At 41.8% G+C, this 14,954-nt stretch overlaps 1 protein-coding gene across 2 annotated transcripts in view; it reads right to left on the reverse strand.

The window, feature by feature from the left end:
• The window catches only part of nrd1a (nardilysin a (N-arginine dibasic convertase)), a 30,172-nt gene extending 19,405 nt beyond the window's left edge, over positions 1–10,767 (reverse strand). Inside the window, exons 1-14 of one of the 2 annotated variants that reach the window (XM_083792081.1) lie at positions 10,590–10,767; positions 9,699–9,887; positions 8,935–9,169; positions 8,123–8,204; positions 7,577–7,730; positions 6,959–7,032; positions 5,924–6,019; positions 5,587–5,709; positions 4,773–4,830; positions 4,031–4,104; positions 3,706–3,775; positions 3,474–3,551; positions 1,970–2,090; positions 1,789–1,847 (exon numbers count right to left, since the gene is read on the reverse strand). In XM_083792081.1, the coding sequence (XP_083648207.1) occupies positions 1,789–1,847; positions 1,970–2,090; positions 3,474–3,551; positions 3,706–3,775; positions 4,031–4,104; positions 4,773–4,830; positions 5,587–5,709; positions 5,924–6,019; positions 6,959–7,032; positions 7,577–7,730; positions 8,123–8,204; positions 8,935–9,169; positions 9,699–9,868 (1,394 nt within the window). In that variant the 5' untranslated portion in view covers positions 9,869–9,887; positions 10,590–10,767. Of the gene's footprint in view, positions 1–1,788; positions 1,848–1,969; positions 2,091–3,473; positions 3,552–3,705; positions 3,776–4,030; positions 4,105–4,772; positions 4,831–5,586; positions 5,710–5,923; positions 6,020–6,958; positions 7,033–7,576; positions 7,731–8,122; positions 8,205–8,934; positions 9,170–9,698; positions 9,888–10,373; positions 10,488–10,589 lie in introns of those variants that run through there. The other variant, XM_083792080.1, reaches the window with a different exon arrangement.
• Positions 10,768–14,954: the final 4,187 nt, after the last annotated feature.

The following is a 14,954-nucleotide window of genomic DNA, read 5'->3' on the forward strand; positions in this document are numbered from 1 at the left end:
TGCAAATCATGAACACATCGCGTGATTTCCGTGAAATTGTGCACCCACATTCCCACTAGGCCGAGGACGAAATGCCACATGAACAATTTCAACTCAGCCTCAAGGTGGCGCTATAACTGGCCGAAAAGTGTTTTTACCTCTAACTGCACGGATCTGTGGATAACCTGGTGGAGACCTGTGCCCGGAAGGGCACTTTTTCTAGTTCCACTGTCTTTTTGTGTGGGCGACTGGGCAAGTACTGTACTGTACTGTGACCCCTTTTCCACCGGTTGGTTCCCAATGGGAACCGGTTCAGTTCTTTTTGGTTTTTAGTCCATGAGCCAGAGCTCCAAAATTGGTGGGCAAACTATACCCTATATTAAATTGTTTATAGGATCAATACAAGTAATTTTATACATGATAACCCTTCCACAGTAGTAGCTTTTTCATATTTTCGATTATTTTGCATATTTTCCTACATAATGCCTCATTTGCATATTTTAAAATGTACTCAATTAGGGAAGTTTCACGGTGATAACAATCTAATATAGGTATGGTTTTGCCCACTCAATTCATAATTAACATTTCAATTTTGGAGCTCTGGCTCATGGACTAAAAACCAAAAAGAACTGAACCGGTTCCCATTGGGAACCAACCGGTGGAAAAGGGGCCTCAGTGTGTTTAGGTTTATTTATTTAGCATGTAGTACAAAAAATAGACAATAACATATCAAAGAACAAAAATACAATGTAAGGAAGGGAAGAAGCCAGCTGGCTTATTTGGAATCCTTTCCTGTAGGAAGAGGTCATTGGTTTAAACAGATTAAAAGTTCATAAAGAACAGTACAAAGGTCTACAAGTTGGCAAAGGGGGGCAGCTGTGCAGTAAAGAAATAAAAACGGAAATAAACAATACAATAACAAACACACAAAAGAAAATATAACGCATCAAAGTAAAACATCTACAGAGAGGAAGAAATAAGATATTTCTTTAGATGTTTTTTGAATATTGGCAAGGATAATGAGGATTTAAGTGAAGCATCTAGGGAGTTCCATAGGGGGCCTCTAAATTTGATGAAAGATTGATGTTTGGAAGTGCGACAATAGGGTAATTCAAAATGATCTCTTTGCCTTGTGGGGTAGGAGTGAATGTCAGAAGTAACACGGAAGAAATTGTGAAAAGAAGACGGAATGTCTTGTATGCATTTTTTGAATTTAAACATAAATAAACAGGTCTGAAAAATGTTTACTTTGTCAATGGGTAATAGTGAATATTTAATAAAGAGCGGGGCAGACGGTTTCTCAGAAACCTTTTTTGAATGATCAGTAATTTAGTGAGATGTGTTGAATATGTAGCAGCCCAGACAATATTACAGTAATTAATATGAGGGGAAATTAAGCTATAATAGAGTGTTAAATGACATGAAGGAAGAACAAAAGGGCAGATGTTTCTCAATATACCAAGCATCTTCATAGACTTCATATTCATACATATCAATATGTTGTTTCCAATTTAAATGTTCGTCTATAATGACCCCTAAGAATTTAGTATGGGGAACCTGATATGGACCACGGGACATCCTAATCACTGCATGCAGCTACACTGGTTGTGTTTGAAGCAACATGATGGATTTCAAACCAAGACGTCCAAGTAAACACTTTATTTAGGCAAGACTTGTATTTTTGCCAGACCAGGCACCAAGTACATCTTTAACTTACTCATCCATATAAATGAAATGTTACAAGCTTCTCTTCTAGTTTTGTCCTAAAGGGTAAGGATAACCTAATGTGTGTGTGTGTGTGATCAGTACCTTTGCTGTGGGCCCAGGGTCTGCAGCATCCTCAGGTACTGAAACACAAGGTGGGCCACCTGTAGGGGGAAACACAAACGCAGATCAGCAGGTACTTCAATTATATAGATCAGTGGTTCACAAAGTAGGCTAAGGCTACACAACTTGGGGGTAAATGGGGAGGGATTCATGTTTCCACTACCTGGTAGAAGTTCTGAAAGCCCTCGTCAGTGAGCGTGATGGAGATGGAGAAGATGGAGTAGGTGGTGTTCTGGTCGAAGCCGGTCTCACTGTTCCCTCCGAACAGAGCAAGAGCCCAGCACCTACACACACACACACACACACACACACACACACACACACACACACACACACACACACACACACACACACACACACACACACACACACACACACACACACACACACACACACACACACACACACACACACACACACACACACACACACACACACACACACACACACACACACACACACACACACACACACACACACACACACACACACACAGTAAAGAAAATAATAATAATGGAATGTGACCAATTTGTTTTGTACTTGTTTTGTTCCCATAAAAAGTGGCCACTCAAACGCTTCTGCAGTTTGGCAGAAGAGTATTACTGAGACAGCGTGCACTCAAATTTCACTGCGCTGTCGTTCACAATACACCAGCCAAAAACGGCACACGGTAAGCCAGAACACTCCATCAAGTCTCCTGAGTGCTGTTGCTAGGTTACAGAGCTGCAGACATGTGGCAGAGAAGTGGCTGTGGGTCTATCTAATGGGCCATGGGTACCGTAGGCCAGTGGGTCTATCTGATGGGCCATGGGTACCGTAGGCCAGTGGGTCTATCTGATGGGCCATGGGTACCGTAGGCCAGTGGGTCTATCTGATGGGCCATGGGTACCGTAGGCCAGTGGGTCTATCTGATGGGCCATGGGTACCGTAGGCCAGTGGGTCTATCTGATGGGCCATGGGTACCGTAGGCCAGTGGGTCTATCTGATGGGCCATGGGTACCGTAGGCCAGTGGGTCTATCTGATGGGCCATGGGTACCGTAGGCCAGTGGTTCTCAAAGTGAAGTCCCCAGCAAAACATGTTACAGTTAATCCATTTAGACCTGAGGCCGATTCTAAAAATGCCATCTAAATTCTGACCTACATTTTCTGAAAAACATAAAGTATTTATTCAAAATTACAAGAACAATATGTTGCTATACTATACATGGCAACAACTACACCAAAAGGGGTTCCCGTCTTGATCTTTATACATATTTTATATGTTGGCTATTCAAAGATTGCAGAAATACAAGCTCACAGCGCAAGCTTGTCTGCTATTAAAATAATACAAATAAGTTATTTTTGTTTTTAAACACAAATCTTCTCTTCTCACAGTCCCTGGCATGAGAGATAGAGAGAGAGAGAGAGTGTGTGTGTCCGTCCAATGAGTGACACCACTTCACCGCCTGGCACTGCTGAGATGCCCCTTGTAAATCCACATGGAGAGGCATGAACACACACATCACGTTGTCAAGTGGGCTTGCGGGGGAATAACATGTGGTTTGAGAATGGGATCCTCTGGGCTTATCATAGCTTTGCACATAACCAGAGAGATGGAGTCCTTTTAAATGGATTTTGGAGAGCCCTTAGGTAATAAAAATGAGTGGATAGAGTTGAGGACACTCACTTCTTCCTGAGCGTTGAGAGTATGCTGCCTGTACCCTCGTGACCAATCAGCCATGAGATATAATGGAGAGGCTTCACTCTGGAAAGACAGTGAACAATTTGATGTAATTTTGTTCTGGAACATACAGTCATTTAAAGAGCAAAGAGTTTTTAAACAGTTTGTATTATTATTTTTTACATACAGTAGCTGTAAATTCTAGCATCTGTACTGTGGCTAATACTACGTGACTAACCTGTAGTATGCCTCCTGAGGGGGTAGGGCCCAGGTGATGGTCAACGCATGGACCTTTCTCACTGGAACCACTGAAAGAGAGAGAAGGGGAAATTGTTGTGTGAGCCATGACTTAAACCCTATATATATGAACTTCATCGTACAACAAATCATATATCGACAATCTCACAATGTGTTGCGAGTTTGTAGCTCATAGAATATTTTCCCCTATAACGACATGCCCAAAATGGAGATGCCTGGGGAAATGTGTACATATGCTAGAAATGTTATAAAAGATGTGCAACATTTTGCAAGTGAAAGAGGAGGTCAAACACACAGGTCAGTACCTCTGTACAGTTTGTTAAAGGCCAACGTGTCAAATGGATCCAGTAGGTGAGAGAATTCTGGCTTGGGCTCCTTACTGTAACCACAAAACAGCAAGAGATACAGTAACCAGTTCTGATGAAGTCAATAATAGATAACAAAGACAAAATTCATCATGGGAATGACTCAGTAGCAGTCAATGGAATTTGAGTTTGATGAGCAAACAGAAAAGAGAATTAAACTGCAGCAGCAGAAAGCTGAAACGATTCATGTACAGTACAAGCATTTATGATGACGGGATGTTAAAAGTGTCATTCTAAAATGAAATGGCAATCCCCTACAGCATACTGTTACAGATTGAGAGTGGTTATTATTAGTCGTACATTTTGTGGGTTGCTGTTGAAAACAAATACAGACTTAAATATTTCATGCATCTACATTTTCGTAGCGAAACCTTTTTGGAGGAAGGAAGTGTCCAAATGAGAAGTTGTTCGACAATGCATAAATGACACAGGAATATTTGACAATGTCTCTCTCTCTTGAGAGCACATTCAAACTCATACCACATCACATCAGACCAGTGGTGATATTATATATTTGAAAACTTGGAACTTCTGCATAATAATACGTTTGTACTTTTACTAAAGTACATTTTCAATTCTGGACTTTTACTAATAGCGGTATATTGATACTTCCACTTAAGTAAAAATTGGGGGTACCGTTTCCACCACTGCATCAGATCACCTTAGAAGAGGTAGAACTCACTTGTTGGGCACCTTACTGAAGATCTCTCGCACCCATTCCTCCAGAGTGTCCAGTTTATCTAATGGTAGCAGAAGTCAAGACGTTACGTTAATAAAGTGCAGAGAATTTGCTGTCACTAGATGTCTGTTGTGTACAGTATATTTCTTGAATTACTTCACCCTGTGAGGCATATGTCTGAGGAACAAACTAGACTTGTGTCTACAGTTTTCCCCAGGCGGTCAGGCTATTTCAGGGAAATTAAAAACCTATTTGTACTGATTAAACTAGTGGTAAAATGCCCCATGCAGATGGATTTCAGCATAATCAATTTCTACCGATGTACTTTCATCACCCAGCATATGGTCTACCCAATGAAAACCAATCCCTAATTACAAACAAATGCTACACTTGCGTGCATGATAATGAATGGATCATAAAAATGGTGGTGCATCAATGGCTTTGTCATTCATTGGTGAGGAGTCAGACCATATCTGCAATTTCCTTGAGTGCTCCATGTAGAGACAATTGTTCTGTTTGCACTTCCCTGAGATACTAATCTTCATGATTTGTCAGGGATTAGTACTTTGGGGTTGATTAAAATTAGGTTAATTGTTGGTTAAGCATTTATAATCTACACGGTCGTCTGTATAATCCTCAGTGTTAATTTATCCATTTGGAACTCTGAGAATGTATGCAACCAAATAAATGTTTACACATTAACGCTGAGAATGTTACAGTGTATGAATGCATCCTTCTACGGTATCTTACAATACCTAAACAATTAGTGCCTGGACAGTACGATACTGTAAATGGATCTGGGATAGATTTCTCTGACCTTTGGACTGCACAGCTAGCGTCATATAATGGGCAGAGTAGTGTCTCTTCCAGAAGGCACGGAGACGCTTGTACACATTGATGTTCTTCTTCTTTGGCTCGTGCTTCAGCGTCTGGGCATTTCCTGATGATGTTAAATAGAGAGTCAAAGAGGGCGGTCGGGTCATAAAAAAATAAAGACTGTTAACAGCTGGAGAGAAACCATCAAGAGAGCATCTTGGTTTCAGTCTCAGTGGTCCCATTTGTAACTGCTGAACATACTCCAAGCTACACGCTGGGGAGACTCTGAGTCTATTACTTCTCCTGGTGGAAATGTCCTGTTGGAAATGTTTACTCACCCCAGCAGAATTTACCCATAGGGTGTCCAGGTTTGGCCAAACTGCCAAACAGCATCTCCTTCCTGTGGGAGTCTGATGGCTTAGCCAGCTGGTACTCTGAAAGAAAGGAGTGGGGGAAAGAAATAGAGGGGGAGATAGAGGGGGGTACATTGTAAAGTGATATACTGTGGAGATGGGAGTGTAGATTTAAATGCAATTTCTGCTTCATTTGAGAGCAGAGAAAGACGTGAAAGGCAAAAGACTGAGAGAAGGAATGACATGCTACCACTTGCATGTGAAAGAGTCAGACCCAACGCAAGTACATAGCATATCGTCTCTGTCAGGATGAAACCGTATATGCCCAACATTGAAAATGTTCAGGAAATGGAAAACGTCACGTTACGATGAGATGAGAAAAGTGTAATATTTCAGGAAATGGCAAACTTTACGTCACGATGAAACAGTGGAATTGTCTATTTTCGCAGATTTTGCATAAAACTTCTGTACAACAAAGTAGGACATTACATTTAGAAAAAAGCACAAGTTGAAATATAATGTTTCTGCCCAACAGCAACGATATACACCTTAGCACGTCAAGCAAAAAGCTGCTGCACTGTAACTTTCTTCTCCTACCTCGGATTTGAACCCGGTTTCCTGCGCAAGTCTGCATTTTTTAGCATTGAGCTAATAGAACCTGCCTGCTTGCTCAGGGTATACATTTAATCTTGACTATCAGATCATAATTTGTGTCAGATCCTGTGTCTACTGTCTAGGTGAGACATGACCTTTGACACAATCTAAATGTCTCAATAGAAGAGCAGGGAGACAAAATACAACCACCCCAATTGTATATGTTATATTGTATTAACATACACTACCATAACGATTGGACCAAATTAAAATGTATTCATAATAAAAAGTTACATAATACCGCTTTAACTATCAATTTGAAGTATCATTAAGGCCTTAGAAGGCTCCAAACCCGACAAAGAGAAGCAATGAGCAGAGGCACAAACAGTATTTAACCCCCCTCTACTACCCCCATATTAGCCTCACCACTGTCCACGGCCTCCACTTCCCTATCGATGGCATCTCTGATCATCAGGGGGCAGATGAAGAACTGAGCCCATCTGCACAGGTGGTACAGCAGGCAGCAGGGTGGCCATAATCAGGGACCACAACAGATAGGCAAAACAACAGGTCAGATGGGGACAAATACACAATCGGATTCACGGATTCACACACACACACACACACACACACACACACACACACACAAGTATGTGTCTATGTCTCACTGTCTATGGCTCTAACCCTGACCTAGTTTTTCACAGGCAATTTTGACGTGACTGGTACGCTATGTGATTGCTATCAAGTCCGATGAGGTCTTCACGGGTCCAGAATGACAGACCCGAACCTTAATGATTAGTTCAGAAATCCAAATGGTTTAAATGAGGGCCCAAATTCATTCCAAGGACCTGTGACATTTGTTCAGAGATGTGATTCGTTCAGAGATATTATAGAACGGACACTGACTGTCGGGTATTATATGGACCTGACAAGCCAGAAAATATAAATTGATATTAAGAATCAATAGATGAGTTTTCTATGCATAACCCTACACCCTACTTATTATGACTACTTTAGGATTAGAGCTCTCTAGTCCTTCCTTACCTGTCCAGAGACTCTTTGAAGTGCTTTCTCTGCATGTCAAACTGGAAGATAGTCCTCTCACAGTCTGTGGAGGCATTGTCACTCCCACCATGCTTCTTCAGGAAGGCATCAAATCCATTCTCCGATGGATACTTCTCACTACCCATGAACACCACTGGTAGAGAAGAGTGAAAGAAGAGAGGTAGAATTGGAGAGAGTGATGGAAATTAAGGTTTTCTCAATTCCCAAGAATTAAAGCACCACAAATTCTGTCTACTCGCTCTGTGTCTCAGATGACTGTGGACAGTTCAGAAACCTTTCTACCAACAAGATTTCAACCTTTTTTGTTGTTATATTAATGCAAGTACAGTACAATGACTTCTATTTTAGGAAGAGAAAAGCTGTAGTTTGCATTATCTCCATGTCATTCATAGGCATGTTTCAGAACTGCCCACAGCATATCCCTGACATGCAGATTGATTAGATCTTAGAATGAGCATTAGTGAGAACTAAACTAATGAATGATGAAGATCAGGTTGAAAATGGGCTCCTAAGTTTGCTACTCACTGTGTTCAAGGAAGTGGGCAAGGCCTGGAAGGTCACTGGGGTCACTGAAGCTGCCCACTCCTACACATAATGCTGCTGCAGACTGACAGACAGACAGACAGGTTATGAAGCTATGGCATTTCTTGAGTTAACCACTTAAACACTCCAGATCTTTAAGCTAAAACTTGGTGCGCTCTATTCCTGCACAACAACAATTCTGTTTGCCAAAAATAGCAGATCTACAAGCTAACACAATGCTAAAACAACACGTCACATTGCAACGCATTGTTAATTTGTTTGATTGTAGAACTGCTTATGGCGAATGTTCCCACATATGGATGCTAGGGTTCAGATGGTTAAACATCTGATCAATAATTTTTGAGGGGCACTAGCCCCTCCTATATACAGGTTTAATGTTTGTTTTTAGTTCAATGTTTGTTTTAAAAACACCATCGACAATGAAGGGACAATTTACGTCATCTTGTCCCTAACACAAACATTAAATGCCATTAACAATAAAGAGAATTTAATGTTTGTGTTGGCACCGTTTGTTTTACATCACCATTACATCACATAATCAACATGAGTTAGATTTTAATATATTAGCGCCCCTCACTTCACACAGGTGTGATTTTTGGTCTGTATACTGTACATAAAGACTGTGAAGAACAGTCGTACATTTCGAGTAGAGCTCAGGTCACACATGACAAAAGAGACTGTCCAATCTGGTCTCATGCCAACATTCCCATATTTAAGACATAAAGACCAGAACCTGGCTTACGTTCAGTGGTGAAAATCAACGGACCTACAAATTAAGGTTTTATCAGAGCTACCTGTTTTTCTGAATTAGCTTTCTTCCTTTTCCCCTCGTTCTCGTCATCGTCCTCAAAGTCGCTATCCTTCTCATTGTCCTCTTCCTCAGACTCGTCCTCTGTCCCCTCGCCGGAGTCACCATCCTCCTCCTCCTCCTCGCCATCCTCCTCTCCTTCTGAATCATCATCTCCCACCGCTGGACCACGGTAGTCGGAGATGAGGAGAGCTCTCAGCCCGTTCTCCAGTTCAATGTACCTGGAAAGTTACAAAAAAGGTTAAAAAAAAGAAAGAAAAACTATTTCCAATTTTAGATGCTGTTCTGTAACTTCAGAAACTAGGACAATCAAAAGTGATGCACATGGCATATGACCCCCTTGTAGTCTGGGTAGCTCTGTTTCCAATTATGCACATGTATTAGACAAACCCTGGAGGATGCCTTGGCAGTGATGCAACAGTGTGTGCTTTCAGATGATGCAACTGCCATTCTAACAATTTCACAATAGTGTCCTTAATCTGTTATGAAAATGATCATCATGAGAACTATTTGTTTCAGGCAAGTTTGGATGGTTGAGTTCCCCTGCCTGGCTAGCACTGTACTGGAAGAATATGTATGTTTTTGTTGTTAACCATGAGCATCAAAGCATCCCTATTCTGGGGAAAACGTTCACCAAAAAAACCCACACTGTGATTGTAGATCGTGTATTTTTGGAGAAGAGATTTAGTGTAGAGATTATATAAATCCCCCAAGTATATATAGGGTTTAAGTGGTTATGGTGCTATTTACCTGTATTGTTTGGGGTCACTGGGTGACTTGACGATGTTGCTGTCCCCGACGTTGTCCTCTCCTGCTGCTGCTTGTGGGGCCTCCTCCAGGGCCATGGGTTCCGTGTCGTCTGAGCCACTTACTTGCACCGAGGCCGCAGCAGAACCAGACGCTAGAGAGTTTCTCTGCATCCTCAGCAGAGACGATGCACTGCGGGGTGACAGCAATGCGCGACCATAAACAACAGGACAGCTAGCTGTCACAGGTAATATACGGCCCAGAGCAGAGCAGCTCAGACGTGTCGCCCTAAACAGAGCTATGGTTGGTGACGTTGACACCAAAATGTATACCTTATCTATTAATAAGACAGTTGTGTCTGTTGTGACCAGAGCGAAACTACTTCCTTTGTCTCCCTATAGTCCTACAGAAGAGTTCTCGTTTTGATCATGAATTGCCATAACGGTCACTGACCACAATGACAGACAGACACGTCTATATGACAATGCGTCTATTCATACGGGGGCTGTCTGGTGGTTTCGCCCTATTCAGCTCTGTGTCAGCTAAAATGTACCCCAACCAAACCTGCGGGGTTAATCTTTATTATCTCTCTGGGACGACACATCTATAGTACCGCAATACAGACGACATCAGTATTAATCAGTATTGACAACCAATGTTTTGGATACAGACAAGTACCAAAAATGTAGATCTTTGCTACAGCACTGCATAAAAGGATGCTAGGTGCTGCTAACGGTAAATCCACTGTCAGTGTCAACATGCGATATCATTCATGCTAATGCTGGGCTATATCTAATTCGCTGTGGCGTTTATTTCAAGGGCACAGCTAGAGAAGTTTAATAGCCTTTAATTCTAGTTAGTCAATCCAGTACAGCGGCAACAATGTATCCATACCTTCCTTCTTCTTGATAGTTGTCACCGGAGGGGCCTTAACTTAGGGTAGGATGACCGTATGCCAAGGAGGACTACTGTGATTCGCTGAGAAATGGCAACGGTTCAACATAGCAGGTTGCGATTGGTCAGAGCAGCGAAAGGAACACCCATAGGGCGTGGTCTATGTTGGTCCACATGTCTGTGAAGTGTGAAGTGAGCTGTGTGTGGTGGTGGTTATTTATTTAACACGTTTAAGAGCGAACAGGCAGCAATAGTAAATTAGTTGCGAACGATCAGCGTCTCACCGTCTCTACAAACAATTGTATTCTATTTAGTTATTAATGTTCACAGGCTGCTAGCTTGATTAATGTGCCATGACTACGTAGGTCGAACCACAGCCTGCATGTTGATGCCAATGTTGTAGAATTATCTATTTGACAAACACCCCAACATAAATGATTAAATTCCATTGGATTACAGTGTATACTATTACTATAGTTGTGTGTAGTCTACTGAATCGCTGACGTCTTTGGGAGCCGCTAGGGGGCAGGCGTAGGCTATGAAGCACGGTGCCTGGCTCATGGTAAGAATATAAATTGCCTTCATTTAGACTCAGAGAGGATGGTTTGATTGATTGATTGAAATATTTATTAACAGTTTGTAGAATTACAGTACATTTCAAGCACAAACTCAATACAGAGACTGTTAACTGTGAGTGGACGACCCAATTAAGCATTACACTTGTTTACAACAGGGTCCACATTGTTCAATTCATCAAAACATTTAGAGACATACAAATATACACTTCTATGTAGTTAAAGAACAGAACAGGAACTCTCTCTTCTTACTCTGGGCTGTATTCAGACTGCCATAGCAGCTTTATTTCAAAGGCTACATATTTACATGTTCCTAGCCGTGTAAAAGGTCTGCAGACAAAAAAAGAAACAGTGTCAGCTAGGCAGTGTGGCCACTGGGAGAAATGCAATGAGAGGCAAAAGTTTTAACGACAAAGTTTTGGAATTTACATCATGCATCAGTGCAGATGCTTAGAAACTTTTGCACCAATATAAGCCACAGTGACATTTGTCCAATGTGACCCTTGTGCCCAGCTCCTCCTCCACAGGCTGCAGCATGCTGGCATTCATTTCCACGTCCCTCCTGTCTGCCAGTGCCAACGTGTCCTCACTCCTCCCCCTCACTTACCAACTCTCTCTTTTGCTCTGAGGCCAATCAGATTTGCCCCCGGGCCTCTGTCGGCAGCAAGAGGTGATAAACACCGTCTGCTCTGCAACCACAACAACCCAGTGTGTAGAGGCTGTCACACAAGACATTCCTGCACTGCTGTATCCCAGTTGCCAGACTTGGCATCTTCCTTTGGTTTCATTCTGTCTATCTTTCACCTCTGCTGACCTTTAGGCACGTGGGAAGAAAATGTGGTGCAAGTGCAATGTAAGATTTATGCTATCCAGTTCTTATAAGAGATGGCAGTGCTGGGTGTTTAAGTGTGTCAGTCAAAACTATGTGGACATAACCTTGGCATTGTTGCTTTTGATGCAGAAAATACAGGCAGAATAAGTCAGTCACTAATGAAAAAAAGGTGTATTGTGCAGAGTCTAGTTAATATTGGCAGTATAGTTACACATATCGATGCCAGGGTTCCCCCTCACACTGGCTATCAGATTTAACTGAAAAAGCAATGGAACATTCCTTTAAAGAAAGGGATTTAAAGGTGCCCTATTGATCACTAATCAAACGGTCTTCCATTTAAGACTTTTTTGTTTTTGTTTAAGATAAATTGCCACTAGCCTCCTATTAGAATGTATTGGAGCGCGGCACGGCTGCACTAGATATCTCCGTTGTCTCATATGGAGCTCTAGGGGAAAGCCTTTGTTGCAGGCTGTGTGATAATAAATGTCACACCTCAATTTGTATGGCAAATACCTACATAGAATATGACTATGGGTTCACACTTGTTATTCTACATTTTTAAGTGTAGCAACCGTGAAAACAGCACATTATAAACAGTGTTCTAATTTTACATTCCACAGACCAGAAGACTTGTGTTCCTAGACAGTTGCGTCCCCTCTCAAACAAGTACTTGTCCCGTCGGGCAATCTGAAAGCAAACTCTAGGCTACCTAGAAAGTTATATTTATTTACCTGCCAGGGGCAGGTGGGCAATTAACCCTTAGGGCTATATTTTGCGTGTCTTAAGTACCAGGTCTTATTCCCTAACTTGAGTAAACTAAAGACCTGGAGGCGTGATCAATGCCATTTGGCTATTCTGAGTGGCCAAAGAGCATTGATCACGCCTCCAGGTCTTTAGTTTACTCAAGTTAGGGAATAAGACCTGGTACTTAAGACACGCAAAATACAGCCCTTAGTGTCCACGCCTGGTATGTGACAAATAGTAGGACTTTCAACTTTAACTTTATTTCCTAATTCAAGTGCTACACAGAGGCTGTCGAAAGCTGTCAATCAAATCCTCTCAAACTGCATGCAAGCTGTTGAAGTTATTATATTTCAATATATAAGTAAGTGATTTTCTTTTGTTAAAATAATTGCTAAATAGCTCTATATTCTGTGTGTCTCCTTTTGTCTTCAGCTCTTTAGTGAACAGAAAATGCATTTTCATGTTGGGTTATCCAGTCAGGAGGAAGCTCATACTGGATAAACAAGTGAAATAGAAGTGATGACAATGAGCAGGAAAAAATTGAAAAACTTTAAGGTTTTCACAAGCATTGTTACAGTATCAACTTTATTGTCACATGTTTTAACCTAACCTTTCAGAATCAGAGTCAGATTTATTGTCACATCACAGTTTTACGGATAAAAAGGTGAAATTTGTTGTCAGAAAAACAAAGAAATGGAAGAAGAGGAGGAGGAGGAGATCAAGGCAGTAAAATAAGTAAAAGTTTGAGCACTTCTAAAAAGTACAAAAAGTACAGGTAAAAGGTTCTTCTGTGTGGGTCTTAGCTACAAGCTTTTGCCACAAACGGTACAACCAAAAGGTCTCTTAGCTTATTTACAAGCTTTGTTACAAATGGTACAACCACTGTTTCACCACAGTGCATCCGGCTTTGTCGAGCGTCTATATACGAACATTGTGGCCTGTGTTCGGTGGGGGGGAAGCCGCCCGTGGAGGGTGACATTTACACATACATTCTGGGACCTCTATGGCTGGGACGGCACCTGTCAGTGAGGAGTGTTGGGGGGGCAGGAGGTCTCTATGTCCTCCTGGTAGGGACTCCTCACTGGCAGGTGAGCCAGTAGGCTACAACAGCAGTGAGAACACAGAAATATGTTTGGGGAGGAATTAACTGGCATAATGACTAAATTGCGGAGAAAATGTGGTAAAAAGCAAAACAAATATCACTTGTACAGTACACTATAATTTAACAGGGCTTGTGTGTGATTGAAAGCAATGCCTTCATCACCCATTAACTTGCACTATATGAAAAGCTAACCACAGGTGAGGGTCACTCAAAAACACAAACTCAACCCTTTAAAAAAATCCTGAATGAAAGAAAACGAGGTCTTGACGAAAATCCAATGGAACGGACAGGCCTTTAAATATCCTTAACCTTTCCTTTCCATAATGTCAACATCCCTGCAGGTCTTTCATAGAAACATATTGTACACATATTGTACACAGTAGCTGTGGTGCCAGTAGTAATGATTTTTCTTTATTTTTTCTACTCATGTGCCCCTCTATAACCAAGTCCAAATTGAAGTTCAGATAAGGCACCTCAGGCTTCTCAAGAAAAAGAAAATGCAATGTAGAATCAGTCAGCTGAATCATTGTTGGTATTAATGTCTCCCTCCTGGACAGCCTCCTGTGGAGTCATTGGGAGGAGGCAGCAGGAGCTGCATACAATTCTGCCTTTACCTTAACATTCAGAGGGGGCAATGTTCCCATAGCAACTGATTTTAAATCCTAATTAAAACAGGAGGTTTCATTAATTAACTCAGTGATGTGTGTGTAGGTGTGTAGCGTGCATCTGTATGCGTTAGTGTGTGTGTGCAGTGTGTGTCTCTGCATATATGCATGCTTGTGTGTGTGTGCGTGCGTGAATGTATCTGTGTGGGAGTGCATATCCTTGTGAGTCACTGTGCATCTTTGGGAGTGTGTGTTTGTGTGTAGCTGTGTGTTCCGGTGGGGAAGCATGTGAGCCTGTGGGTGTTCTTGTGGATCACTGTCAGCATGTGGACCTGTATGTGCATATGCACATGGATGTGTGTGTGTGTGTGTGTGTGTGTGTGTGTGTGTGTGTGTGTGTGTGTGTGTGTGTGTGTGTGTGTGTGTGTGTGTGTGTGTGTGTGTGTGTGTGTGTGTGTGTGTGCATGCGTGTGCGTGCGTGTGCGTGTGTGTGTGTGTGTGTGTGTA

Source organism: Protomyctophum parallelum (assembly GCF_964188405.1).
Source record: "Protomyctophum parallelum genome assembly, chromosome: 20".
Lineage (NCBI taxonomy): Eukaryota > Metazoa > Chordata > Actinopteri > Myctophiformes > Myctophidae > Protomyctophum > Protomyctophum parallelum.